Here is a 27,436-nt window from a genome sequence, read left to right on the forward strand (position 1 = left end):
CTTAACAAAAATAACTTCTTAAAAATTCATCAAACCATCATAGACATGAATATTTTCCATGCGATTGTAAACGCTTTATTCTTTAAAGAAATGTAAGAATTTTTTTTTAACTCAGGACTATTTTCTTGTCTTATTTTCTCCAATGTACTATTACACAACATCACTTCATAGTAAAAATGAGATATTGAACTTCCATTCCATGATTAAGTCAAGCTAAATGTCTGATACCACATCTTGAAGAAACTTGTCAAATACCTTTTTACTCCACAGTGAGAAGGCACTGCCTTTTCTCTAATAATTTAACCAATATGAACAGCACAAACTTTTTGTTTTTAAAAGAAGTTATTTGTAAAAATTTGCCAAATTATGAACACACACACCCTGGTAACATAAATACTATTTAGAGGAGAGTCACAGTCAATGCTTGCTTTTCTTCAAGAAACCCAAGCTTTATTTCCCATTCAAATTAGTGTTTAACCTGTGTAGAGTAGATTTACCATTTTGTTAGAAATACTTTTTGTTTGTTATATTGTAAAAGCATTTTAGAAATGTTTTGTAAGGTTGATTTCAAACAAAAGCTAGAAGGATGTTCCCAAAATATAAGTAGGAAATTTAATGATAAATAGTGTTGCTAAAGCAATTTTACAGAAGAATCTTTCTATGGATGAATGATAAACTTTGATCACATACTGCGAGCTAAAAATCAGAAAACATCAGCACTGAATTCTTTGTATATGAATGAGCTTTTTCTTTTAAGACACAGAGCTGGTCACAACTGTTTCAGTGTCTACTTGAAGATTTTACTAAAAGTATGATGTAGCCTTAATAGGAAAGTTCACAGAAAAGTCAGATTGTAGATTTTGAGAAGGAAACTCGGAGGTGATGGTTTTCTCCAAGGTCATAATTGTGAAGCTCAATGAGAGCGTGAACTGCTTCTTCCACAGAGCTCAGCTGGATAAGAGCCATTTTGCAATCTTTCCTGAAGTACAATAAAAATCATTATTAATCATAACCAAATTTTTATTGCTATAGCCAACACAAAAAAGTGACACAAGTATTTTTTCAGCCACATCACACACACTGAACACTTGTCCAGTGAAAGAATCAGACCTAGTCATGCACCTGCTAAAATGGGGAGATAACAAAACTATACAAATTTTGCAGATCAATGGCCTACAGCCATGCCATTCTTCCATTACACTGCACTTCAAAAAATAGGATTGAAATAAGGCTTGAAGACCTCTGAGAAACCCTTGTATTGTCCATATATATGGGATTATTCTAGCAGGTATGATCATGCTAAAATAAAGCTGCCAAGCAACCCTAATGAATGTTAGAGCAGATTCATTGTCATCTTTTACATGACATTTTACATATACACCGCTTGTATTTCTTTTTAAAGAAGTGAGTATTTACTTTCCTTAAATTTTATCTTACTTTGAACACATGTGGAATTTGTCAAAAGGCTGAATATTTTTCATTTTCTTATGCTAACATATTATTCCATTTAAAATTTTAAGATTAGAATTATAAAAATTGTCATACCTGTACAGCTTTTCCCTATAGATATACGTACATGGAATTTTGCCTATAGTTATACACACATGGAATTTCCAGAAAAAGCAATTAACCATTTTCCAGGATGAAAGCTTGCTCAGCATTTTTACAAGTGAACTTACTGGAAGAACCTGAAGGCTTTCACAGTAGATCCAGTATTTGCAAAAAGTTTCTTCAGATCATCAACAGTAACAGAAGGCCTATTTAAAAACAAACAAAACCAAAACAAAGCCCCCTCAACTTGTAAAAGAGCACAGAATTCTGTAATAGTATCAAAATCTCAGTTCTGGCTTCTAAATTAAATTTGAACAGCAAAAGTTATCTCCAACAATTCAAGCCATGTCAACAATTTAGCCCAAACATCTTGGCCTTGACAACAAGATTTAGCACCACAGTGTGCTACAAACATATTTCAGATACACTCTACTGCTTTTTATCCTTCCCCATTCCTCCCCCAGTTAAATTCAGATTGCATAAAATCACTTAAGATCTTATCTTCAGAAATACCTTTCATCTTGTCATTACTGCTAGTGTGCTTCACATATTTTCAATTTTGAAAGTTTTGTATTTCACTCAAAAAGCCATTTTCTAAGTGTCTTTTTTTTCTTATCTTTTCTTATTTGGACAAAATTCCAGTTTTTCCTTTTTCCTCCCTGCACAGCTGCTGAACAAAAGAAGCCTGTAAAAACTTGTGTTTGGCTGTCACTCCACACATTGTTGACAACTTTCTAGATAGGAAAAAAGGTTGTTTCAAAGAACATGCTTCTTAATACTTGTTTTTTAAAGCAACTTCCCCTCTATGTAAGAGGTCTGAATTCTGTAGAAACTATTCTTTAAAAAGTGTTAGAATGATTAAAAACTGTATCTGCCTTAAATAATGAAGCCAATGATTAAATTGATGTAATGTAACTCCAGTACATTACTTCAAAAATCATGTTTTTAATCTTTGCAAAAATTTATAACACACTGTGACTTAATATGTGAAAAAACATAAGCATATTCTCAAGAAAATGTTTATAAAGAAGAGTCTTCAATCAGTTATCCTCTTTGCTAACAATAAAAAAATAACAGTTAAAGGATTCGCTTATTATTTATTACACAGCAGAATGATGCATATTCTCAGGAAACTGTAAAAGGCCAAGGAAATTTAAAGTTTATGTCAGACTTTGTAACTTAAGAACATAACCTAAACCACATCATCTTTCCAAGATGATCACACATGTAGATACTCACGGGATGTTGGAGAGATGCAGGGTGGCAGATGGAGGAAAGATATTTTGGAAATTCCTAGAGCCAGGCTTCTTAAAGCGATGTAAAGGGCTATTGCTATAGTCCTTTGTCAGACCTTGGTCCTCTTGTCCCTCACGAGGAAGTTGAACTACCTGATGTTTTGAAAGAGTAGCACGGAGGACCTTTCCATAAATCTTCTGTCCATTCAAGTGGCTCATAGCTAACCAGTGGAAACATAATTTGAACAGGAATGAAGGTAGGGGAAGAAAAAAGGATTCTTTGAATACTAATATTGTCTTCTATTTAGTGTCAGATTTCACATTCTAAATTTAAACTGCAACTTCCATGTCTGCCAGGTGGGCTATGTCCTAACATTATATTTAAACAACGTATAAGGATGTCATATAGCCTCCAGTCTAAATGCAACAAAAATACAAAACAGCATTTCAATAAAGAGCAGTTGATTATTCTTAAATAGCTAAGTGTAAGATAAACTACAGGAAAATTGTATGATGTTTTAATTCTAACATTTACTAGATTGAGATGCACAGGATTATTTTTTTAAGCCACAATAGGAAAATAATTTATTTACATGAAAGCAAACAGATCATTATCAACATATACAAGGAAAAGTTTGTATGTAGTAAAGCATCACAACTATGGATTTAATTTGTTTATGCTTGTCACTGACAGGTGGCAAATTCCTCACCTATATCACACTCATGCATAATTGTGCCTTAAAAATCAGTACCTAATTGAGCCTGGGTTGCATCTGCCATCTGAACCAAAGCGTTTTCTTTTTTCTTATACATGATCTTCACACGATGCACATCACCATACACACCTGTGGAAATCCAGAAAGGAAATTTGTCCAGACCATTACTACAAACAGCACAAGGGCAAGTTTGTTTCTTTTGAATAACATTAGTGTTACAAAGAATAATCACCTCATTAAACAGGTCGGTTAGAATATTAGTATGAAGGAGAGCTTTAAAGTTAGTGCATTATTTTCTGAGGCTCAGAAATGGGAGAAAAAAACCCAGGATCTTACTCAAAAAAAAAAGGCATGTTTATGTTCAGCTTTTAAATAGCGCAACAGTGTTAAAGTCCTCTTAACGAGGCATATTAAAATATTACTATGCCAACAAACATTGTCCTCTGTGACTAAAGTACGTGCCAATTCTGCACTCCATTTCCTCTAATGCAATCTTTGGTTTTTTGTCTTACTTTCCTTTCCCATTCTTTGTAGTGAACAAATCGGACCACACACTGAAATTCTTTTGACACTGTAATCATTTTGCCTTTTTGGTACCTGTGGCTGACAACTACTGACTCAAATTATTGTCATTCTAAACCCAGTACATTCTCTTGTGCGTTTTCTGGACAAGGACAGAACAATGGAGCTTGCACTATCCAGCATGTGTCAGATAAATAAAAAGAATGCTAGCCCTGTAGTTTCTCAAGGTATATTTGACATATCTTACCAAACAGGATGAAAAGTCCATGTGGTGTGATGGCCTGTTTAAAAGATAAAATGAGTATATTATTTTTAAAGCCATGCAAATAAACAAATCTATTCCATAAGTGCAAGGTAAATAAAAAGAATGGAAGAAATACTGCACACTAATCCATAAACCTGTCTCCCCGAAAGCCATTCCCTGCAATAACTACAGCATATAGCGTTCTTGTTAATATATATTTGCTATGCACATATAAAATATTTAAACAAGCTAACACTTCAGCTCACACATTTTCATCCCTCAAGACTCAGTCTGTCATGCTGAAGAAGTTATTAATATATTAAGTGGCTTAATTATTTGAACTTACTTTTTCCAAGCTATCAGTTCATTCCCTGAAAAATGAAAGCCATTTGCTAAACTAGAAATAGAATAGAGCATTCAAGAACTCGTTTGTATTTTCTAAACAGCAGGCAACACCTACAAAACTAAAACCAGTTGCTTCAAAATGTGTTTGCTTTGTCTTCAGTTTTGTCCCTATGTCTGTGACCATGACATTTACAGCCAGATTTTATTCAACCGAGGCAAAGGTTTTGCCAGTAATCAGTACTAAAAATACCTGGGTATCAGAAGCACTACTCACACTCTCTAGCCCTATTCCTTCTCAACTCACAACATTTGAAATGTGTACCAAACATACCTAAATTATTTAAAAACAAGATACTGCAGGCTAAGTGTAAGCCCATATCCTTTTATCATCAGCACTGAGTGATAAGGAACGATTACTATCAATGTAACATTTAAATACTTCTAGAGTTTATCCTTCTAACCCCAATATTTTAATTCAGCATAGAGTTTATTTAAAGACATTTCTTAAGCAAATGAGACTGCAATGTTTCTACTAAAAATGGGGTTTTTTTGGAAGACAATCCCAGCTAATTTAAAACTCAGGAGGGAATGTTCAAAGGCACACTGAAACCCTGCAACATGGTAGAAATATAAATTGAAATAAGGTCAACCAGATTTTCTATACACAGATAAAGAAGTGACAGGGCTCAGACAACCACTACTGAAGAACAACTGTTACACAGTTGCCAAGAAACGTATTTACAATAATTTATATTTCCAACAATTAATGTTATTCTACATTCTTGTTTTTTACCTTTTAAGAAGTTGAGCATTATTTGATACATTTATGCTGTATTATGCATTGCAGCACAAAGTTCTACATGACAACTTCTTCAATATGATTAGGATTGAGTAAAGCAGCAATATCCTAAAAATAGCTTTGACCTGTGCTTCACATAGGCTTATTCTTAAAAAACATACTCTTTTGAGACTCAATCAGCTTGAATAATCAGCTGCAGAAAGCACATCCACAGCAATCATCAGAAATTAACTGAGATATATTGACAAATCAAAGAAAAAATGACTTGTCTTATAGTCCTAATCTGCAGCTGTTTCTTCTGATGCTTACTGTGGAATTCAGCTGTTAGAACAAAAATTACTTAAAGATCAAAGGAACTAGTCAATAGGTTTTTAAATGTAATATGAAGATAACTTCCATTTTGCCAACAACTCCTAATTTTATCCATTTTACGGTTAAGTAAATCTAATAAGGGTGTAAAACAAACAAGAATTTTACATTGCTATAGTAGAATTGCTTATCAATGGTCAAGTAGAATTGTGTTTTAAGTCATGGCCTTGGTAAAGCTTGATTTTTATGGGTTTTTTTAAGAGACATACTTTGCTTTTAACTAAGCACAGATCAATGTCTAATATTTGAGTTACAGGAGTAAGCCTATAGAACCATCTATGTCGTATCCACTATAAAAATAACTATCCAAGTTGTCCTTGGCAATTTTACTACCAACATAGGAAAAAAAAATTGTGTAGGACTATGAAAACTGAACATGTGTATTTATTAACTTTTAAAAATGGATGTACAGTGATGTCAATAGCAAAGTGTGCCTGTGTTCTTCCTCTCCAACTTGGGAAAAGTTGCAAAACTAGAAAGATCCTATCAATGTTTTGAAAGGTACTTGATTTGGTATGCTTTTATCTCGTATTCTCCTCCCTCCTCGTTTTCTAGCTTGTCAAGTTTTATAACAAATGAAAAATTCTTTGGCATCACTAATGATAAAGTAGCACACAGAGGAATCATATTAACAGAGATACCAGTACGCTTAGTCATCATATATGTTGTTTACCTCCTCAAATATTTCTCATGTCTGACCATAGACTTTTTTCTAATTACTAGCTACACTGCTAACGTAAGTTTCCTAAAGTAAATTGCGTTAGGAAGCTTTTCACTTTTGACTGGAGGTTTTCAACCTCATCAAAATTGCAAACTATCTCAAACAAAAATAGAGCTGTCCTGTTTTTTATATTATCAATATAGACATTTCCTCTCTCATATCTTCAGCTAATGTCGATTTGCCAGAAGGGTTCTGGCAGTTGGTACAAGTTGGTACTCTCATCAGTTCCACCCATCAAACTTACTTCAGGGTTGAGGTTGCTGACTAGTAGAACTGAATTTCCTGAAACACTAGTAACATTAGGAATAGTCATCTGTCCGGATGCTCCAGGTGTGGTGACTGCATGAGAACTAAGTGCTCCAGAAACAGATGGAACTGGAAAACCTGGAAGGATATCAATAGCATCACTTCATATCTCGAAGTGGAAAAGACATGTTAGAAGACAAAGGCAGGTTACGTTTGGCAAAAAAAATCAATATTCAATTAAAAAAAATGCTTTTAAGGAATTTAGTTATTCCTAGTATCTGTCAAATAAAGCAGGAAGCACCACCCCTCCAGAGATGAAGAAATATTCAGCTACACCAACAGACCCAAACAAAAGGGGACTTAAATTGCAGCCCAAGAAAGAAGAAAATAATTTAGCACAGAACTTTATCCTGTGCTAGAAAGGAAAAGATTGCTAAGTCTAGAAGACTAATTATTTCTCAATTTATAGCCAGGAAAGATGAGACTCCTTGTTTTAGATTTGAGTATCACCAAAGTCTTACGATTCTTAGAAAAACAGATGCTTAGAGTTTCTTCTCTTGCAAGTAATCTTTATCATGGCATTTAATTTCTTCACTTACTAAATGATAAACTACATCAGCATATGTTTTTTATTACAGAAAGTAATTTTACTGAATAATATGAGAAAGAGAATCAGAATGACTCAAATTAACATTGTGTTCTGACTGCTATATTTGAAAACAATTTGCTGTGAACACAGGTGGTATTCAGAGAGATCATCAGCCCCAAATGCAAACACCACATTTTTAGAAAATAGAAACTTACCAGCACCTTGGGGAAACCCAATGGCTGGGGCAAACCCAGGAGCTCCTGCATATGATTGGAAGATGATATTTGGGGTGCCTAGAAAGAGTAGACACATTAATTAAAACAGATTTTAAAATATCTAGAAAACAGAAGAGACTTCAGCAATGAGAATTGCCTTCCAGTGTTGCTATTCTGACTTCAGTCCATGCTTACATCTTTTATAAAATGTTTGGGTTAAAAACTCTCATTGAAATCCAAGATTCTATGTTTTATAGGACAATTTTCAGCCACTTTTGAAGGCAAATATTCTGATTAGCCTCAATGTTGCTCTCTAAAATGAAGTCAGGACAAAATGTAATTTAGACAAGTTTGAATAGGAAAGCCCAGCATAGATTAGTATCCATAAAAGTTAAGATACCTGTGGTGCAATGTTCAGCAGTTTTTATTCACACAATGGAAATGCATTCTAGAATTTTTTTTGAAGTAAAAACACTCAAAGACATTTTGCAATGACTAGATGCAGCTATTTCCTAGATATTTCTAAACCCAGTATGGGCTAAATAATACAAACAACTACAATGAATCTGAGGTTCTGATTTTTACTAACTATTGAGATGCGTAAAGTATACATATTTTGCTTTTTAAGGAGATGTACTTTCCCAGCTTGCATTACTTCATAAATAACCAATGTTTTTTATGGTTCTCCTGGCAATCACAGGCATTAAACAGATTTGAATATCAACATATGGAGAGTCCCAGCCTTGAAGATAGCTCAGTGATTTTCACATTAATATGTGGAGTTAAACACTACCCAGGGCAGCACACAAACTGGTGTTCTAAGAGGCAGTTAGACACAAGCTTGAGTTGTGGATTCTTTCATACCTTAGCACACTAGATTTTTTTAAATAGGCTATGTATGTATATATGTATAATCAGCAAATACATCCTGCAAGCCTGACAATATGTCTTACTACTCAAACCTCCATCATTGACTAAAATAGCTACATTCACTAACAGATGCTTATTGACAGGGATGATACAATACCAGAAGAAGTATCTGTTATGAATTACAAAAATAACAAATGAAACAGACACCACAGATCAAGTATTCATGAATACTGTATCACATTACACATCCTCTTATCTGTGGCAACAAAGTGTCTTTCATACAAACAACTGAATACATTTATCACACCAAAGCAAGTAATTTTGTTCTTGAAATACACAGACTGGTGCATTATACTGACAAGTTCTGGCAATATAGGTATTAACCACTTATTCACAATCCAAGAATCGTAATGGAAACATTAATGAAGAAACAGATAAAGCACTTTTATTCTGCCAAATGAGACCTGCATGTTGCACACTGATACCAAAATCAAGCATGTAAAAATTGTCAAACAGAGCTAATGCAGAAAGATCTGGAATTCTTTTTTTTGCAATTTTTTAATGTGTAAAATTATTTGCTTCATGGCTAGCAGCTAGCTTTCAAAGCAAGCTAATTCGTATATCTCTGCTTATGCTCACTGGGTGAGAGAACTCTTTAAACGCAAAACATTTGCAAAATCTGCTTGTCTATAGTGCAATATCTTTTCCACCAAAAACAAACAAAACCAAAACAAAAAAAAAGAAGAAAAGAGAAAAAACAAGTTTTGAGAGCAGTTCAGTTTTGCTATTAAGACAACTTCAAGTTTACAGAAAAAATGGATGTATTATTCTGATAGCTACCCACTTCATCATATAATTCTCCACCAAAAAACCCACGTCCACTAGTAATAACATAGGAAGTGTAAGTGCTGACATGACTCCCACCATCTTTTCATCATGTCACACAACTGAGGACTATCAGAACATGCCTATTGCAACATATACATGTTGTTACCACTGACAGAAAAGCTAGATGCATGCTTCTCCCAGTGTACAGCTATTTTTTTTTTTAAAATGAAAAATATCTGTGCAGCTGCTTCACTGTGACTGCACTACAAACAGATTTTGATACAGACATCAGACTTTTTTTTACACCAGCAACTCTGCTGTTGTTACTATTACTGTAAATATTCAGACTGAAAACGAGATTGCTAGCAATGACAAGCTTGGAAGAGTGAGGGGGAAGGGAACAGAGAAGCATTGATGTGTTATCCTCCAAAAGGATGCATACAATGTATCTCTGCCCTACAAGCAAGTTTGTCCTTAATCTACTCTAATTGTACTTTCCCCTTTCACTGACATTTCAAATTGTGTAAATATAATTAATCAGATCGATAGCAGCACATTTCCATGATGCTGTATGGCAAATCCTCAAAAAATTATAAAGACGGTTGTACATTACACAAGGATCCAATGCCTGCCATTAAGGGGACCAACAAAAACAATCAAGGAAGTAGTGAGTGCAACTCACTTTCCTACACTAATTTAAGCTAACAAAGCCAACTGTCCAAAAAAACCCCGAACCAAACCCAGTATATACCCTAGCTATCACAGAAAACTAAAGGAAAAAAGGGAATTTTTCCCCAGACCTTGCTACTGTTCTAACCAACTGGACAGTACGTAGATACTTATTCAACAGCTGAGACAGTTCTTAGCTGTGTATTATTGCTGATAGTTATCATTAAAGAAAAATAGCTATAATTGTTCAAATTGCATTGTGAGCACTTCTACCAGGTCACCAGATTAATCTGTTTGATTATTTGCATTATTACCAAAGTTGATTAAATGAGCATGCCTGAGCTATTTATGCCAAGGCTTTTCCAGTGTGGTTTCAAGCAGACACTGTCTCCTCTATGCCATGGAAGTGACTTCTAAAATTCAAGACAATTTCTAAAATTTTATTTTTTAGAAGGTGACTACAAAACATACATAAATAAGTGTAGTATTTCTAAGTTTCTTATGGTTTTGTTTATTACAGCAGGCAGTTATCCTAAAATGTCAACAACAAAAGCTAACACCCTTAAAACACCTACTTGCAAGCAGCTTTAGGCAACCAGTGTCAATTTGGGTAACTGCCATTGACCGTTCTGACATGCAACATTTATTATACTACCTGTACCAATGATATAATTTCACCGCATTTTACAAATGTAGCATTTTGACAACACTTTGAATTTGCCCAAGAGCATTCCTCATGTTATAGTTTCAGATATTCATTTATCTTGAGTAGGACTTTCTCCTTTCTGTACAAACTTTACTGGACCTAACTAACTGAAATGTCCGCAAAATGTACCCTTCTGTGAACTTGTTATGCAGCCAGAGCATAAATGCAACATAAAAAGCATAATAACATTACTGTGTATTTATCATTAAAAGTGAAGGTTTCTTACCAAATGGACTAGCTATGGATGGCTCCAGAGATGGCTGGCCATCACCAGAAGGAAGGTCAAGGCGAGTGAAATCTCTACTTTTGTCATTGTTGTACTTCACCTTAAGGTTACTTAACTTGGAGAAATCAATACGCAGAGTGCAGCATGCAGTGTAGATACTTTGGCCATCCAGACCCTGAAGAAAAATAATTACATTTTCAGAGACAAAACATAGTATGGCACCAACACTGTAAGTTTATTTTATTTTCACCCTGCAATTGTATCCAAACAGAAATTCATCTTCTGTTTTTAGGGTGCTGCTTTTAAACACCAAGTAGACAATTATACAGCCACCACCATTACCTAAACATCCTGTGTAGGTACTAGTGTAGTTCACTAATTCGTAACTATTATGTCACCTTGTGCCAGTGGACAAAACATAGCTTTAAGCATGACTTGTCTTTCTAAGTGTGTTTCTAACCCTACTTGTCTCCCACTCAACACACAGTATCAGATGCTAGTAGCAATACTATTTTGGAGATTTTTATTATATTGAACTGTCCCTCACATAAACTGGTGATGGGTCTAGAGCACAAGTCCTGTGAGGAGCAGCTGAGGGAACTGGGGTTGTTTAGCCTGGAGAAGAGGGGGCTGAGGGGAGACCTTATCGCTCTCTACAACTACCTGAAAGGAGGCTGTAGCCAGGTGGGGGTTGGTCTCTTCTCCCAAGTAACAAGCAACAGGACAAGAGGAAATGGCCTCAAGTTGCATCAGGGGAGGTTTAGATTGGATATTAGTAAAAATTTCTTCACTGAAAGGGTTGTCAAGCATTGGAACAGGCTGCCCAGGGAAGTGGTTGAGTCACCATCCCTGGAGGTGTTTAAAACACACATAGATGTGGTGCTTAGGGACACGGTTTAGTGGTGGACTTGGCAGTGTCAGGTTAACGGTTGGACTTGATGATCTTAAGGATCTTTTCCAACCTAAATGATTCTATAAAATCCATCTTTTTAAGAGCAGCTATACTCAGAAAGATCACCAAAGTAGTATTTTCTGCCTGTACCAGTCATACAAGAATCATGATGGATGAAGGGGAAAAAAACACTCAAGAGATACTGGTTTGTTATAATTATTTAATATAACCCGAACTGCAATTATAATTTCTGTGAAATCTTTAATAAGCTATCACTGATTATTAATACTGTTCTTTAAATAAAGATGCTATTGCTAACAAACAGGCTGTAATCTCATCTACATGTACTGATTTCCAATATATACCTAATGCCTAAAACACATAGTGAATTTACTTATTGGACTAAAGTGCAAGTAGCAATAAATATTCTGTGCCTTTAATTTTGAAGCTGAAAATAAAGTCAACTTCAGTAACAAAAGTAGGGTAAAATTTCCATTCACTCTAGTCTAACTAATTTTTTGAAAAAAAGTAATGGTAAATACCACTTAATACTTAGCAGAATCTATTCTTCTATATAACTTCTGTAGGAACTTTCAAATTGATTTTATTTATTTAACAATATTGAGGTGACCACATAGGTTAAAAAGAAATACAAAGTGTCTCAGGCTTACTTTCAAGTACGTGAAGTATTTTATCTTCTGTTTTTATTTTTTACTTCACAGTTCAAGTATTATGACATGATGATTTGTAACACTGCTGTCCCTTCTGCAAAAATCTGGAAGTCTTTGAGGTCTCAGCTTTTAATATTTAATTATCAACTACTCCCCCACCGAAGAAATTAACAATATTTTCTAGAAATTCAAATATTTAGCTATTATAAGGAAAAAAAAAATGTATTGTGTTGTGCTGGGTTGACCCTGGCTGGGGGCCAGGTGCCCACCAGAGCTGCTCTGTCACTGCCCTCATTCACTAAACAGGGGAGAAAAGGCATAACGAAATGCTTGTGGGTCGAGATAAGGACAGGGAGAGATCACTCACTAATTATCGTCATGAGCAAAACAGACTGAACTGAGAGAGGGAATTCATCTAATTTATTACTAAGCAAAATAGAGTAGAGGAATGAGAAATAAAATCAAATCTTAAAACACCTCCCCCCTACCCCTCCCATCCTCCCGGGCTCAACTTCACTCCTGGCTTCAACCTCCTCCCCTCAGCGGCACAGGGGGACGGGGAATGGGGGTTACGGTCAGTTCATCACATGTTGTCTCTGCCGCTTCTTCATCCTCAGGGGGAGGACTCCTCTCATCATTCCCCTGCTCCAGCATGGAGTCCCTCTCACGGGCTACAGTCCTTCATGAACTGCTCCAGCGTGGGTCCCTCCCACGGGGTGCAGACCTTCAGGAGCAGACTGCTCCAGTGTGGGTCCCCCACGGGGTCACAAGTCCTGCCAGCAAACCTGCTCTGGCGTGGGCTCCTCTCTCCACGGGGCCACAGGGCCTGCCAGGAGCCTGCTCCAGTGTGGGCTTCCCACAGGGTCACAGCCTCCTTCAGGTGCCTCCCCCTGCTCCAGCATGGGGTCCCCCATGGGCTGCAGGTGGAATCTCTACACCCCCTCATCCTTCCTCCATGGGCTGCAGGTGGAATCTCTACACCCCCTCATCCTTCCTCCATGGGCTGCAGGAGGACAGCCTGCTTCACCATGGTCTTCTCCAGGGGCTGCAGGGGGATCTCTGCTCCGGCACCTGGAGCACCTCCTCCCCCTCCTTCTGCACTGACCTGGGTGTCTGCAGAGTTTCTTACATCTTCTCACTCCTCTCTCCAGCTGCAAAAGCTCTCTCTAAATGTTTTTTTCCCTTGTTAAATATGTTATCACAGAGGTGCCAATTGGCTTGGCCTTGGCCAGCGGTGGGTCCGTCTTGGAGCCATCTGGCATTGGCTCTATCAGACACAGGGGAAGCTTCTAGCACCTTTTTGCAGAAGCCACCCCTGTAGCCCCCCCCACTAGCAAAACCTTGCCATGCAAACCCAACACATGTTTACGTGGGAAGGTTTTGGTAGTTGGGGGCTGCTACCCCTCTGTGGGAAGAGACCAAGGGTTTCCCCATGCTGAATAGAGTGAGTTCCAGTTGGCTCCAAAACAGATCCACGGCTGCCCAAAGCGGAGCCAATCAGCAACACTGTTGGCACCTCTGTGGTAACATGTTTAAGAAAGGGTAAAAAACACCGTGCAAATGCTGGGGAAGAGAGGAGTGAGAAGATGTGAGAGGAACAACTCTGCAGACACCAACGTCAGTGCAGAAGGAGGGGGAGGAGGTGCTCCAGGTGCCGGAGCTGAGATTGCCCTGGAGAAGACCATGGTGAGGCAGGCTGTCCCCCTGCAGCCCATGGAGGTCCACAGTGGGGCAGATATCCACCTGCAGCCCATGGGAAGAACCCATGTTGGAGCAGTTTGTGAAGGACTGTATCCTGTGGGGAGGACCCATGCTGGAGCAGGGGAACAGTGTGAGGAAGAAGGAGCAGCGGATACAAAGTGTTATGGACTGACACAAGTTGGGAGCGAAGTTGAGCCTGGGAAGAAGGAAAAAGGGTGTGGGGAAGGTGCTTTTAGTTTTGTTCGTGTTCCTCACTATCCTACTCTATTTTTAATTGGCAATAAATTAAATCAACCTTCCCTACATTGAGGCTTTTATGCCTGTGATGGTAATTGGTGAGCAATCTCCCTGTCCTTATCTCAACCCATGAGCTTTTCCACCTTATTTTCTCTTCCTGTCCTGCTGAGGAAGGGGAGTGAGAGCAGCTTGGTGGGTGTCTGGCAGCCAGCCAATGTTAAGCCCCCACATGTACCAAATGTACCTAAAGTGAGTGAGCTTTTCTTCATTACTGAGAATCAGTAAATTAAAAATTAGGGTACAGCTGTTTTGAAATTGAGAAGTTTAAGGTGGAAACATTGATTACTGTAAATTTCTCACTGAAATTCAAACAAGTAAAACATGTAACATTCACCTAATCTGTGGGCATTTAACTATGCTACTCTTAATATTGGACCTCACTGAAAATATTCCATTTCATTGGAAAGGCAAAGACTTTTTGGTCAACTACAGTTACCATCACTCATCACTACTGACAGCTCCGATTTTTGTTTTGGTACACTCATGCAGGTCTTGGGGTGTGTGCTATACATTTATGTTTGCAGTTGATGATAGAGTATTATCCTCTTGACTAATGAGGGATGTCAAAGTTATTCATGTGCAACAAGAGTGTTAGAATGATGAGAAATCATAAATTTAATGATCAAGCTATCCCTGATGTTTCCTGTTTATCTGGGGAAAACAAAACAAAACAGAACAAAATCAAGCTGTATACACTACACTTACCATTTTGGCATAATATGCACTCATTGGATCAGCATACTGGAGCAAAGCTTGGAATTGATTGTTCCTAGTGAAGGTGATAATCTTCAAGACAGATCCAAATTTAGAGAAAATCTGAAAAGGAAAAAACATGGACGTTCAGAAACAATGAATAATTCATGCACACTAAAAACTAGCATTTTAATACTTCATATAAATTTCTGAAAGTTATTTCTTTTGTGACAGCTGAACAGAATTTGAGTGATCTCAGAATTTTGTTTCAGGTAAAAAAATACATAAATAAAAAGAGGCTACAAAAGATGGGGAAGAAGGATAAAATTTTCTTAAAGATTTAGCAATGACTGTTCAACTAAGAGCAGGGAAGGCCAGCCCAAAGAGGCATTTGTCCAATGTCTGCAGAGAAATTGTGGATAATCTAAGTTGAGGTTTGAGAAATGGAGTTTCACAAGTCAGTTGAGATGAGAACTGCAAACTGCCTTTCAAGGTATCCACCTTTACATTGTGTACTTCAAACAAATTCTGTAAATACATCTTAAATAGTTGATATGCCTACAAATTAATTATGCAGACCTGCTGTCCAAACTAGAAGACAAAGAAGAAAAGAAGCAAGACAAAGACCTAGTTTGGGACCTACCCCTCTAATTTACAATGGAATGGTATTTGATTTATTGCAAATGCAAGCATTGCAGAAAAATTACAAAAGGTTGAAATTAAATATATATACACTCAAAATGAGAGTGTGCACTACATGAAGGTGTCTATACAAAAGCAAAGCCACAAAAAATGAGGAGAAAAGTATAGCTATCATGCAAGTGCAGAAAAACTAAGTCCAAATTCGCAGTGGAAGAGGAAAGGTTAGCCTGGAATGGAAAGAAAGTCCAGAGATAAGGACAAGCATCTCCTGCCAGCTTATGAGGCCTAGAGTCATGGATACAAAACATACTCTCCTAACCCTTTGTGCCCAGTTTTTCAATCTCTCAGAAATAAGGTTTTAATGCTGCAGTCATCATTTTGTGGTAGAACACAGAACAGAAACCTTTTTCACAGAAATTTAAAATTAGCCATTGATTTCCTGTTCACAAAGCACTTCCCCTTAAGAAAGGCCTAAATACAGCTTCTGAACATATGCTTTTCCATGTTTATCCACAAGACCAAATAGACCTTTTTATAAGATAATTAAATTCAATGTATTTCTGTTTGGTTTTAAACCTAAAACCCACTGTATATGTCAATTTTGTTTCTGCAAAGATAACAATGAATACTCTGTTTCTTATAATAAATATTTTAAGGTGAATTGTGGTAAAAAATGGTTAGTTTCTTGACAAGCAGTTATAACTTACAAAATATAATCGAAGCTTTGGATTTACAATGGCATCATTAGAACAGATTTTAAGTAGCATTTTTTTTTTTTAAGCAATCCTCATTACCTGATACAGCACTTCTAAAGTGACAGGGTAGAAAATATTTTCAACAATGATTCGAAGAACAGAACTTTGACCTGGAAGGATCCCACCTTCAGGAGCAAGACCACTTGTAATAGCCAAGTTTCCAGACTGCGTAGCATTCACAGCTTGCAATGCAGCTTGGGCTTTCTGAAATCATGACACAGCAGAGACCACAATTAACTCACATTCAAATTATTCATATCTTAAAAAAAGTTCTCTTACAAAGAAAAGAGTGTAAAATGCATTTAAAAATGCAACTTTAAAAAAACATATTCCCTATACCTGATTATCAATTCAAATCCTACCTTAATAGGTAAATCATACCTCTTCCTTCCCCCTCCCTTAAAAGGAGGCAGATCACACTTTTGCAGAATTATGACTTTCTTTTTTAGTTAAGGTGTTAGTACTTTGCAATGCCATGTAGACACAATTTTGCTTTGATTCAGTAAGCTTTTATCATTCTAGAGATTTTCCAGCAAATTAGTATGATGACAATATTGTAATAGACTAACAACCAGACAGTGTAACAAAAACTATTTGCTCTGCTTTATTAGGATTTCATTCTCTTCAGGAACTAAGTTTTGCTGGGGATAAACTTAAAGGTGCATATGCTGCTCTTTTTTCTGAGCCAACCTATCAATCACAAAAATCACCTTTAAATCTCACTCCTCAGACTGCCTCACTGGGACTTCGGAAGTCTCTACACTTGTTTTTGATAGGCTTTCCTCAAAAAGGTCTTCAGACTACCTCTGAGAGCACCATGGAGAGATGTTCCTTTCCAAATGTAGTGTTAGGACTTGAAGTCATGTCTCAGTAACGCTATTTCCTTGGAAGATGGACTAAACATGGCACAAGGTAAAGATGTTACCCAGTTTCAGAAACATGTAACCCTGCAAAATAATCTGTCCTTCAGGCCTAAGCCCAGACACTACATCAGTAAAGTAGTGTTCAGCTGCTCTGCTAGGGTGTCTAAAATTCAAGTAAAACTTAAAAAGGTCATTAGTGGGAAAAAAAAAAAAATAAAATAAAATAAAATTAGACAATGTTGGTTTTATAGAAGGAGAAAGCAAGTGTCATGCACTGAGTTGAAAATACTCTAAGAAACAGATACTTATTTGCAAATATGAATATAGTTTTCCTGAGGCTTTTACATATACCACATCTTAAAAAAAAAATCTCGTTATTTTATGTATTTGTTTTTTGCAGATAACAAAGCAATCCGTCAATCTTGGATGAGGAAAGTGACAAATAGCAGATCGACAAACTTGCAAGATTTCAGTGACTTTGTGTCAGCAAAAATTAAAAATGAGCACTGATTTTTGCCCCAATCACTACTTGCAACATTCTTACAGAAAACAAAATCATGATACACACATCACGGTATCTAATTTATGTATCAAAATGGGAGGTCAATTCATCCAGGAATCCAAAAATCCACATGGATTTCAACTGCAATATGATGGTTTGTATACATTGATCTTGTTGTGCATAGAGTATTTCCTTGTTTAGAGATTAGGATTTAAATCATTAATCATTTAAATCATTAATCGGCAATATTCAATTCATATTCTTAAGAAATCAATTTTTAGTACTGCAAAAATACAAGGAAGAAAATAATTCTGGTGTTTGGCATGCAGTTACACATAAAACTGATGTTTTACCAGTGAAAACATCCATTTTATTGGACCTAGGGTTCTTATTAGAAAAGCCAGTCAACGTTAAAAAGATAACACTATTAAGAATAGACTTGAACAACTTTAAGATGATGATTTGCTATTCCTGAGTTTGCAAGGCCATGGAATAGTGTCAACAACACAAAAGCAGGTTACATGATCCCTCACAGTAACATTCATATCTGATAAAGTAAAAAGCTTCAAAAGAGCTGCTTTTTGGGCAGAAAGTGGTTCATCATGTGGCAGCTGGGTTTGCTCTTCCATGTGTTCTTCAGATAGCATCTACAGACCCATGATTAGCAACTAACTTAAAACACAAACATATGAAATTGAAGGTGTATGTTTTTGTGGTATTCCTGCTACTATATTATGGGCACAGTAACAGGAGAAAAAATATCAGGACTAATTATTCAGAAAAAAGTTTTACTGGAGAAGCCATGATATTTTCTTCATATTCTGAAGCTATTGAGAGACATTACCTGATGTTAAAGCTTAGGAATGGCAAAAGTACTTGCAAAACATATTGTAAGCAACTATTTTTAAGAGGTGTAGAGTATAATAGCAGGGTCATCTACAGTAGAGTGTTTAGGATTGTTTCCAGTCAGGTTTTTAACACATCTGACAATGGAGACTCCACAACTATTCAGAGCAACCCATTCCAATGTTTCACCACTCTCACAGTAAAAATGTTTTTCCTTCAGTTTAAGTGGAATCTTCTGTATTTGAATTTATGCCCATTGCCTCTTGTTCTGTCAATGGGCACCACTGAACAGAGTCTGTCTCCACCTTCTTTACTCCCCCCTCACCACATGTTTGCAGACTTGTAAGAATCCCCCAAGCCTTCTCTTGTCTCTGGCTCTCTTTGTATGACAGATGCTCCAGTTCCTTAACCATCCTTTTGCTGGATTTGCTTCACTATGTCCATGTCTCTCCTGTACTGAGGAGCCCAGGACTGGACACAGCATTCCAGATGCGTCTCATCGGTGTTGAGTAGAGGGGAAGGTCACCTCCCTCAATCTGCCAGCAATGTTCTGCCTTCTGCAGCCCAGGAGGCTGCTGGCCTCCTTTGCTACAAGGGCATGTGTGCTGTCCACCAGGACTCCCAGGTCCTTCTCTGCCAAGCCGCTTTCCAGCTGGATGGCCCCAGTGTACGATGGTACTGAGGCTACTCCTCCTCAGGTGTAGGAATACGCATTTCCCTTTGTTGAACTTCATGAGGTTCCTCCTGTCAGTCCATTTCTCCAGCTTTTCAAGTTCCCTCTGAATGGCAGTACAACCATCTGGACTGTCAAATACTCTTAGTTCCAGGTTGTCAGCAAACTTGCTGAGGATGTTCCCCATCCCATCATCCAGGACATTAATGAAGAGGAAGCAGTACTGGACACAGTGTCAATCCCTAGAGTACTCCACTAGTGACTGGCCCCCAGTTGGACTCCATGCCACTAGCCACAACCATTTTAGCCTTTCAGATCACTTCACAGTCTACTTATCTAGACTGTATTTAATCAGTTTGTCTATTGGGATGCTATGGGAAACAAAGTTGAAAGTCTTCCCAAAGTCAAGATAAACAACATCCATTGCTCTCCTCTCATCCACCAAACCAGTCATCTCACTGTTGAAGGCTGTCACATTGGTCAGACATTACTTCCTGTTCAAAACCCATGTTGGCTTTTTCCAACCACCTTCTTGTCCTTCGAATGTTTGGAAATGGGTTCCAGGATTAGTTGCTCCATTACCTTCTCAGGGACCAAGGTAAGGCTGATCAGCCAGTGGTTCCCTGATCTTCCTTCTTGTCCTTCTTTAAGATACGAGAGAGATACCTTTCTTCTAGTCCTCGGGAAACTCCTCCAATTCCCATGACCTTTCCAAGACTGTAAAAGTGACATTGCAATGACATTAGCCAGTTCCCTCGGCACTCACAAGTGCATCTCATTAGGGCCACAGACCTTTGTTTATGCAGTTTGTTTAAATGTTCCCTAACAAGATTCTTCTCTACTTCCTTCATCAAGAGTTTTCCATTGTTCTCAGTTGCTTGGTATTCCCAAGAGTAAGTCTTAACCACTGAAGACTGAGGAGAAGGCATCCAGTACTTCAGCCTTTTCCATGTCCTTTGTCACTAGGGCTCCCACCCCATTCAAGCAGCAGGTCCACATGTTCCCTAAGTCTTCCTTCTGCTGCTGATACACTTTGAGGAGCCATTCTTGCTGCTGTTCACATTCCTCACTAGAGCCAACTCCATGTGGTCTTTGACTTTCCTAACCTCATCCCTGCATGTTCAGATAATGCTCTATATCCTCCTGGGTCACCTGTCCATGATTCTACCTTTTCTATGCCTCTTCTTTATGTTTGAGTTCAGTTAGGACCTCCTTGTTCATCCAAGCAGTCCTTCTGACACTTTCACTTGATTTCCTGCTCATCAGGATGAGCCGTTCTTGAGCCTGAACTCCTCCACTGTAATTTTACAGATATCGAGAAGTCCCTGTCTGAAAGAAGTTACTGCTTAGATAACAACTGTCAGAAATATCTATCAGAATTTGACTGTTGGTGTAGTGGAAAGTAGGCTATCTACCAATGTTGTGGTTTAACCCCAGCTGGCAGCTAAGCGCCACACAGCTGCTTGCTCACTCCCTCCACAGCAGGATGGGGGAGAGAATCAGAAAGGTAAAAGTGAGAAAACTCCTGGGTTGAGGTAAAGACAGTTTCATAGGTAAAATAAAAGCCGCGAACACAAGTGAAATAAAACAAGGAATTCATTCACCACTTCCCATGGGCAGGCAGGTGTTCAGCCATCTCCAGGAAAGCAGGGCTCCATCACGCATAACGGTGACTTGGGAAGACAAACGCCATCACTCTGAACGTCTCCCCTTCCTTCTTCTTCCCCCAGCTTTATATGCTGAGGATGATGTCATACAGTATGGAATATCCGTTTGGTCATTGGGGTCAGCTGTCCCAGCTGTGTCCCCTCCCAACTCCTTGTGCACCAGGTGTGAGAAGCAGAAAAGGCCTTGACACTATGTAAGCGTCACAAGCTACTATGGCGAAAACTAACTCTATCCTAACCAAAACCTGTACACAACTTGTTCAATTCTATCCTGTTAAATGGAAATATTATACTTACAGCCTGATTAGGTAGATTGTCAGTCTTAAGTTCTTTGTGATTGGAAAATTGAATATAAACAGGCTGACTGCGGAGACAAGGTGTAGCGGGAGTATAGTGGTTGACCATAGTAACAGCAGCTTCTTCAGAAGCCATTTCCAAAAATGCCTGCAACCAATACATAGCAGTTTTCGGTGGTGTTTTGTTTACAGGGGAGAACAAAGCATCAAAGCACCATTTATTCCCAATTCCACTCTCACTAGAAAAAGATCATGTGAAAGTACAGTACCGATTTGCTCAGCATTACAATGCATTTGTGTGTGTGTGTGCATGTTTATGGGAATATTTGATTTGATTTGTGAGTCTTCTTAAAAGGTTTTACATTGTAAGTACATTAAAGAGGTGGAATAATTATGACATATGGGAAGCAATGCTGCTAAAAATACCACACTGGTAATGAATTTATTAGATTCCTGAATCCAAGCACTATTACCTAGGTAGCAGATACACATACTGATTGAAAAAGTAGGAACAGGACACTAAACATGTATCAGTTTGTGCATTATATTAACCCAGCTCAGTGCTATTGACAATTTTTGAATGAATGCCTATTATTTTTAGGATTTCAGTGTTTATTCATGATGTGAACTACCCCGTTGCATCTAAAAGGATTAAAAAAAAAACCTAAACAATTTATTTCACATTAAAAAATTAACATGCATGTTAATTATTTAATCAGGCAGGTTATTTCAAGACATATGACGACATCAATAGTCACAATGTAGTTTTTCATCATCTGTATATTCTTACATGTTTAGCAATATTATTAATAAGTTGTTAGATCATTATTTAATCCAAAAGTATATTAAAACCTTCAAATAAATATCCAGACATCCCTTCACATTTGAAAATATAAAAATCTTGAGCTATCAATTAAATATTTAGACATTGTTGCAATCATTTCAGCCAAATGCAATACCCAAATGGTCATAACATGAACCATATCTTCAGCCTTGCTCTTATAAATGAAACACTGAAAATGACATACCTGACTTTTTCCTTTTAGCATCAAGAGGTTGGTTACTTTGCCAAAAGGGAGGCCTAATGAAATGACTTCTGCTTCGGTAACATCATTTGGGATTTGGCGAAGATGAATGACACGTGATGGGGAGGATGGTGATTTGTCTTCTTTAAATTTCTTCTTGTCACTCTCATTATCTAAAATATTTTAGGGAGGGGGGTAGACGAGCAAAAAAGACAAAATTACTGCAGACCAAAACCTAAAAGACATAAGCTGCTGTCTCAGCACTGACATTGACTTATCCATAACTCTTTGAATGCTAAGGAAGGACCATTCGTATATAACCAAAGGACAGTTTAAGAAGACTCCTTCAGCTGTTCCCAGTCTCCACTGCAAGGCAAGTGTGTGGTATGTTTGTTTTGCTTTGGATTTGTTTGTTTGTTTTCTTGTGGGTTTTTTTTTTCTTTTAAGTCTTATGGAGAGGCCAATAATTTCTTCCCAAATGTCCACGTCACATATTTACAAATTGTTAGTTAGACAGAAGAGGGGCAAGTAGTAATTGGAAGGTAATACTTTTTTTTTTTTTTATTACTAACTTATCTCCCTGCTTGTCTTCTTGATTAGATTCAGCTCCTACTTCAGGGTTTGGTTTTGATTTTTTTACGCATACCTGTAGCTGGAGTAGAGTTGCTCATGGTGAAAGACTTGTTCTAGAGTCCAGAAGAAAGAAGCTCGTCAGGTCCACGCTAAAAAATAAAAGACAAGATTACTAGTAAAAGCTGTTATAGAGAAAGAGCTTGATATAAAAGCACAACAACTCCTGTAATTTATTCTTCCCAAGAACACCCCCTTTCTATACACATCATCCACTATTGCTGTGAACTTATGTTTCAGGAAAAAAAATGACAACCACACAACTTTTCCTTTTGTCTCAGGATGTTAGCAAATTCAGCTGCGTTACACTTCTTATTTCTCTTATTATATGTCCTACTACAGTTTATGTTTCAAAAGATCAAGAATAACAAATTCTTATGAAAAGAAATGAGCAGGCTGCAGACTCTGAGTCTGCAATTACAATGTTACTTCCAGATATGAGTGAACACACAAGTAAGGTCAGCATTTGTGACTGGACACAGTGAACCTTGAGCAAAACTAACTCATACTGCTGGCACTTTTTTTTAAATCTAACTCTTGTCCTAGGAATCTGATGGTGCATCACATATATTTAGAAAAAATACTGAAAAGCAAAGAATACTCACAATTTGAAGCTCTAACTACTAGCAGAGAAGAGTCTGAGCACTGCAAGTTCTTCATTCAAAAATCATCACCTGGCTGCCAGTTAAGCCTGTTTAGTCTTTCATACTGCTCTAGTATGCCTGCCAAGCATCAGCTTCAAAATGCCAGCAAGAAGCAAGGTACCACAATACCTCTGAAAAGCAGATAAGTTCCTGAAACTTTCACTACAGTCTTCCATAAAAGCATTTTCAAGAAAAAGTTGAGACTAAGGAAGTGGTTCAACAAGATGGAATAAGCTGTTCCAAACAGCTGCTTACCACTTTGGTGGAAGGAGAGGTTCCCATTTCCGTTGCCCCAGTATTCCCACCCCCGCATGGCCACGAGCTGTTTATTTTGCACCATCTTTGGTGCCCAAGAGATTTTCCACGAGATGACTCAATACTCCAACCTGCCAGGACTCTATGCTGAGTTAGGTTAGTTAGTTTATCAGCTGAAAGAGGGGTTGAAAAGTGCCAGGATCCAGTGCAAAGAAAGGGGTAGGGATACTTGAAGAGGAGATAGGACTAAGAAAGCACTCTTTTGGCAGCAGCAAGCCAGGATGCTGGCTTGTATTGCCGATGGAAATACTGCTCATAGAGGAATGGTTTATAAGCTGTCTGTGCTTAATGGAGCAGTTTGATTCTTTTCATCCTTGCGATTAACCATGTGCTCCTGCTGCTTCTCCAGTGTTGGAAGGGTCATTCACAACAGAAGGCTGTGACCAGGTTAGGATGCTGAAAAACCTTTTCAACCAAATTTAGCTGCTAATGAAGGAGCATAGGTGTTAGTGTGGGATGGAGGAAAACATGACTGTGTTCATTCTCCTCTGGCAGCAGTACAGACTTATTATTGTTAACCATGAAAATGCATCGTAACAGTATATTTAAATGGAATATCTAATTGTGGGAAACACTCTGTAAAATAATTTTTACATTAAAATAAATGAAAAATATAAAAACTTCTTAAAGAAATTCCAATTCTAATTGTTTTCAGTTGCCACTCATTAAATCAATTTGCCATAAAAATATAGGCTAATGTAAAGAGCAGCCTATTCAGCTGAGCAATAGCTCACCATATGTCATATAGCCCAAGTTATGCTTCTTTGAATGCTCACATTTTAAATTAATCTCATTAAAGTTTGTCAATAAAATGGTTACTACATATCTGATACATATCACATTCTATTTGGATGGATACTGGAAGGCAATTAACATCCAAAATCAGTATTTATTTGTAGTTATTAGAAGTACCTTGAGCATGTCAGCATCCAGGTATTGAATGTCTAAAGAACATGTTTTGATTGTAAAATGCATATCCTGCTAATTAAACAAAAGCAGCAATATGCGCAAATAGGATGTGGCAGAAAGTATTAAGGATGGTCTTTTATTAAGCCTACCCTTCCTTTTATTTACAGGAGGGCAGAAAAAAACCCACTACTGCTGTAACTCCAGTTGCGGGGGCATTTAGCTTGTTTTTTTTAACTTAGCATTTATTCAACAGAAGAAATCTCTACGTTTTTCAAGGTGGCTGTGATAAAACTTGGGGTTTTAGCATGTACAACTGTGGCAGCAGCCACTTTTTTTGAGCAACTTGTAGCTATTTTGTGCTTTCATTATAAACCCTGGCCCCAAATACATCTATTATTATTTTGACAGATATGGTAATTTCAAGGACTTAACAGGTATTCTCACAATTTCATATTTAATTTTATATGCACCGATATTAAAAAACCCCACAGCAGACTGTTTTCAGAAAACAAAAAAAGTCTAACCTTTTCCATTTTTAAAAGTTTTCCTAGTTGATTCAACTCAGGATTCAAATAAGCATCTTAGTGCAGAAACCAGAAGCTACTATTTTGACAAGCTATGTACTTACAGGTTTTGCAGGTTAGGAAAATGCGTAATGGCACAAATTTTACAAATGAGTATTAGTTGTCTAGATATTAGTCTACAAATGAGAAAAATATGTAAATTATGAACTGTTAGACATACATATTTTACAAAATTTATAATTTACAACAAAAAAGATTTGTTTTCAACTTAAGTTTTACTGCCTGCATCAGCAACTTACAGCATTAGATACTTTATAGGTTTGGTACATGAAAATGCAACTGATAAATTTGATACTGACTTCTGGGCAAATTTCTTAGAGGACACTACAGAAAATATTAACTAACTGTGAGGTTTTACAACAGAAGACTGTGAAGAGCAGATAGATCTTAAAAAGAAATTGCAAAGACCAGAACTTACTACCACGTATAATACAGACAGTCTATAAATCAACCATAATCTGAAAGATAATTCAGCTTTCTCAGAACTAGTTCTAGCATATTCCAAAAGAAAATGTATGTAACCTTCTCGAGAAGGATTCATCCTTTCTAGGCTACCCCATCACTACAGTTTCATCTAGTAATAATATTGCTTATGGGTTTGTGCTGTAAACCAGTGAAGCAATTCCAGGTTGAAAAGACACACACACAGAGGAACACAATTCAGATGGCTGCAGAGATCTGTGTTACAATTCTCTGTAGAACTGCCCTGTATCCGTACAACTGAAGCTGTAGCTCACTGCAGCACAAAATGAACTGCTCCAGGATGGGCGACTAAACCAGTTTCAACAGGGGAAAAATGATAACACAAAATTACAGCCTTTGGTCAGGACATGTGCCTGTACTTACACTGATACACCATCTCCTTAAGAGAGCTCCCAAGACTTTACCTTTCCACTGACAACCATTAGCCTGATAATATAGCAGTCAAAACACAATGAAAGCTCTTTTAAACCCCAAGCTCATCACCTAGACAACTGTTTCACTTGGTCTAATAAAAGACTAGCAAGGCTTTGAGCCTCTTACAATACAGGGAACCATCACCATTACAAATGTATAACTGTCTTCATATCTTTAATTTGATACAAGGAGGATTTTTAAATGAAGATACTTTTAACTGTGTTTATGTAAAAAACCCAACTATAAAACATTAAATCAAGACATCACAGAATAATTAGCCTGCTACAGTCATACTAAATCTAGAGCACTTATTACAAAACTTAGGTTCTTACAACCACAAGATTTTGATTATACTTTTTCTTATTATTTGAATGCTCCACTGAAACACTATTCCAATTTATAACTTTTGATACCAATATTAAGTTACATACCTACTCATAGAATTACAGTGTATTTATTTATTATAACATGCCCCCTGGAAGGATGTGATATAAGAGAACTGTTAGAAACTCCACTGGTTTTGAAGGTGGATGACCAAGCTATTGCTGAAGTACAAGAACACTATAAAGATGCTTTTCAGCATCTCATCATTTATCCAGCAGTATAACTGATAAGCCTTCTGAGTCATTGATTGAAAGCAAAACAAACCCAATGCAAAAAATATTCTAGAAGAATGCAAAGATAAATTGACACGACAGTTCTCCTGCAAGTTGAAGTACAATGTGCATATGTTGGGGATATTCTAGATTAGTAAAGGAGATAACATTTACTTCATCGGTGTCTTCCCACCACTGTTCACAGAGAATTGACAAAGAAATGACAGAACTCAAGTTTGTGAAGACCATTTGTTCAATCTCCTTCTTTCCCAGATAGACCTGAAAGAGGTATATTTGAAATACTTTGTAACATGAAGCATTTAATGTGGCGACAAAGATCTACTACAGCTTGCTCTGGTAAAAGGTATGGCAAAGCCTTCGGTGCTGAAAAAGTCCACACTAGCGAGTGTGGCCTAGGTAGCGCGTTACAAAATTCTCGCTGAGTATTTCTACAGAGGCTAGAGTCCTACCATGCCCCTAGTTTTTC

The 27,436-nt window shown here is 37.3% G+C and overlaps 1 protein-coding gene across 9 annotated transcripts in view; it reads right to left on the reverse strand.

Moving 5' to 3' along the window:
• Window positions 1–428: 428 nt before the first annotated feature.
• Window positions 429–27,436, reverse strand: part of PTBP3 (polypyrimidine tract binding protein 3) — a 49,655-nt gene continuing 22,647 nt past the window's right edge. For 7 of the 9 annotated variants that reach the window (XM_054810301.1, XM_054810300.1, XM_054810299.1 and 4 more), the window contains 13 exons: window positions 23,021–23,096; window positions 22,378–22,547; window positions 21,351–21,497; window positions 16,542–16,706; window positions 15,118–15,228; window positions 10,852–11,026; window positions 7,553–7,630; window positions 6,747–6,886; window positions 4,272–4,305; window positions 3,539–3,631; window positions 2,791–3,007; window positions 1,680–1,757; window positions 429–979 (listed from right to left, as the gene is read on the reverse strand). In XM_054810301.1, coding sequence (XP_054666276.1) covers window positions 847–979; window positions 1,680–1,757; window positions 2,791–3,007; window positions 3,539–3,631; window positions 4,272–4,305; window positions 6,747–6,886; window positions 7,553–7,630; window positions 10,852–11,026; window positions 15,118–15,228; window positions 16,542–16,706; window positions 21,351–21,497; window positions 22,378–22,547; window positions 23,021–23,045 — 1,566 coding nt within the window. In that variant the 5' untranslated portion in view covers window positions 23,046–23,096 and the 3' untranslated portion in view covers window positions 429–846. The remainder of the gene's footprint in view (window positions 980–1,679; window positions 1,758–2,790; window positions 3,008–3,538; window positions 3,632–4,271; window positions 4,306–6,746; window positions 6,887–7,552; window positions 7,631–10,851; window positions 11,027–15,117; window positions 15,229–16,541; window positions 16,707–21,350; window positions 21,498–22,377; window positions 22,548–23,020; window positions 23,097–27,436) is intronic. The other 2 variants (XM_054810307.1, XM_054810308.1) reach the window with 1 other exon arrangement.

Source organism: Grus americana, chromosome Z (assembly GCF_028858705.1).
Source record: "Grus americana isolate bGruAme1 chromosome Z, bGruAme1.mat, whole genome shotgun sequence".
NCBI classification, from domain to species: Eukaryota; Metazoa; Chordata; class Aves; order Gruiformes; family Gruidae; genus Grus; species Grus americana.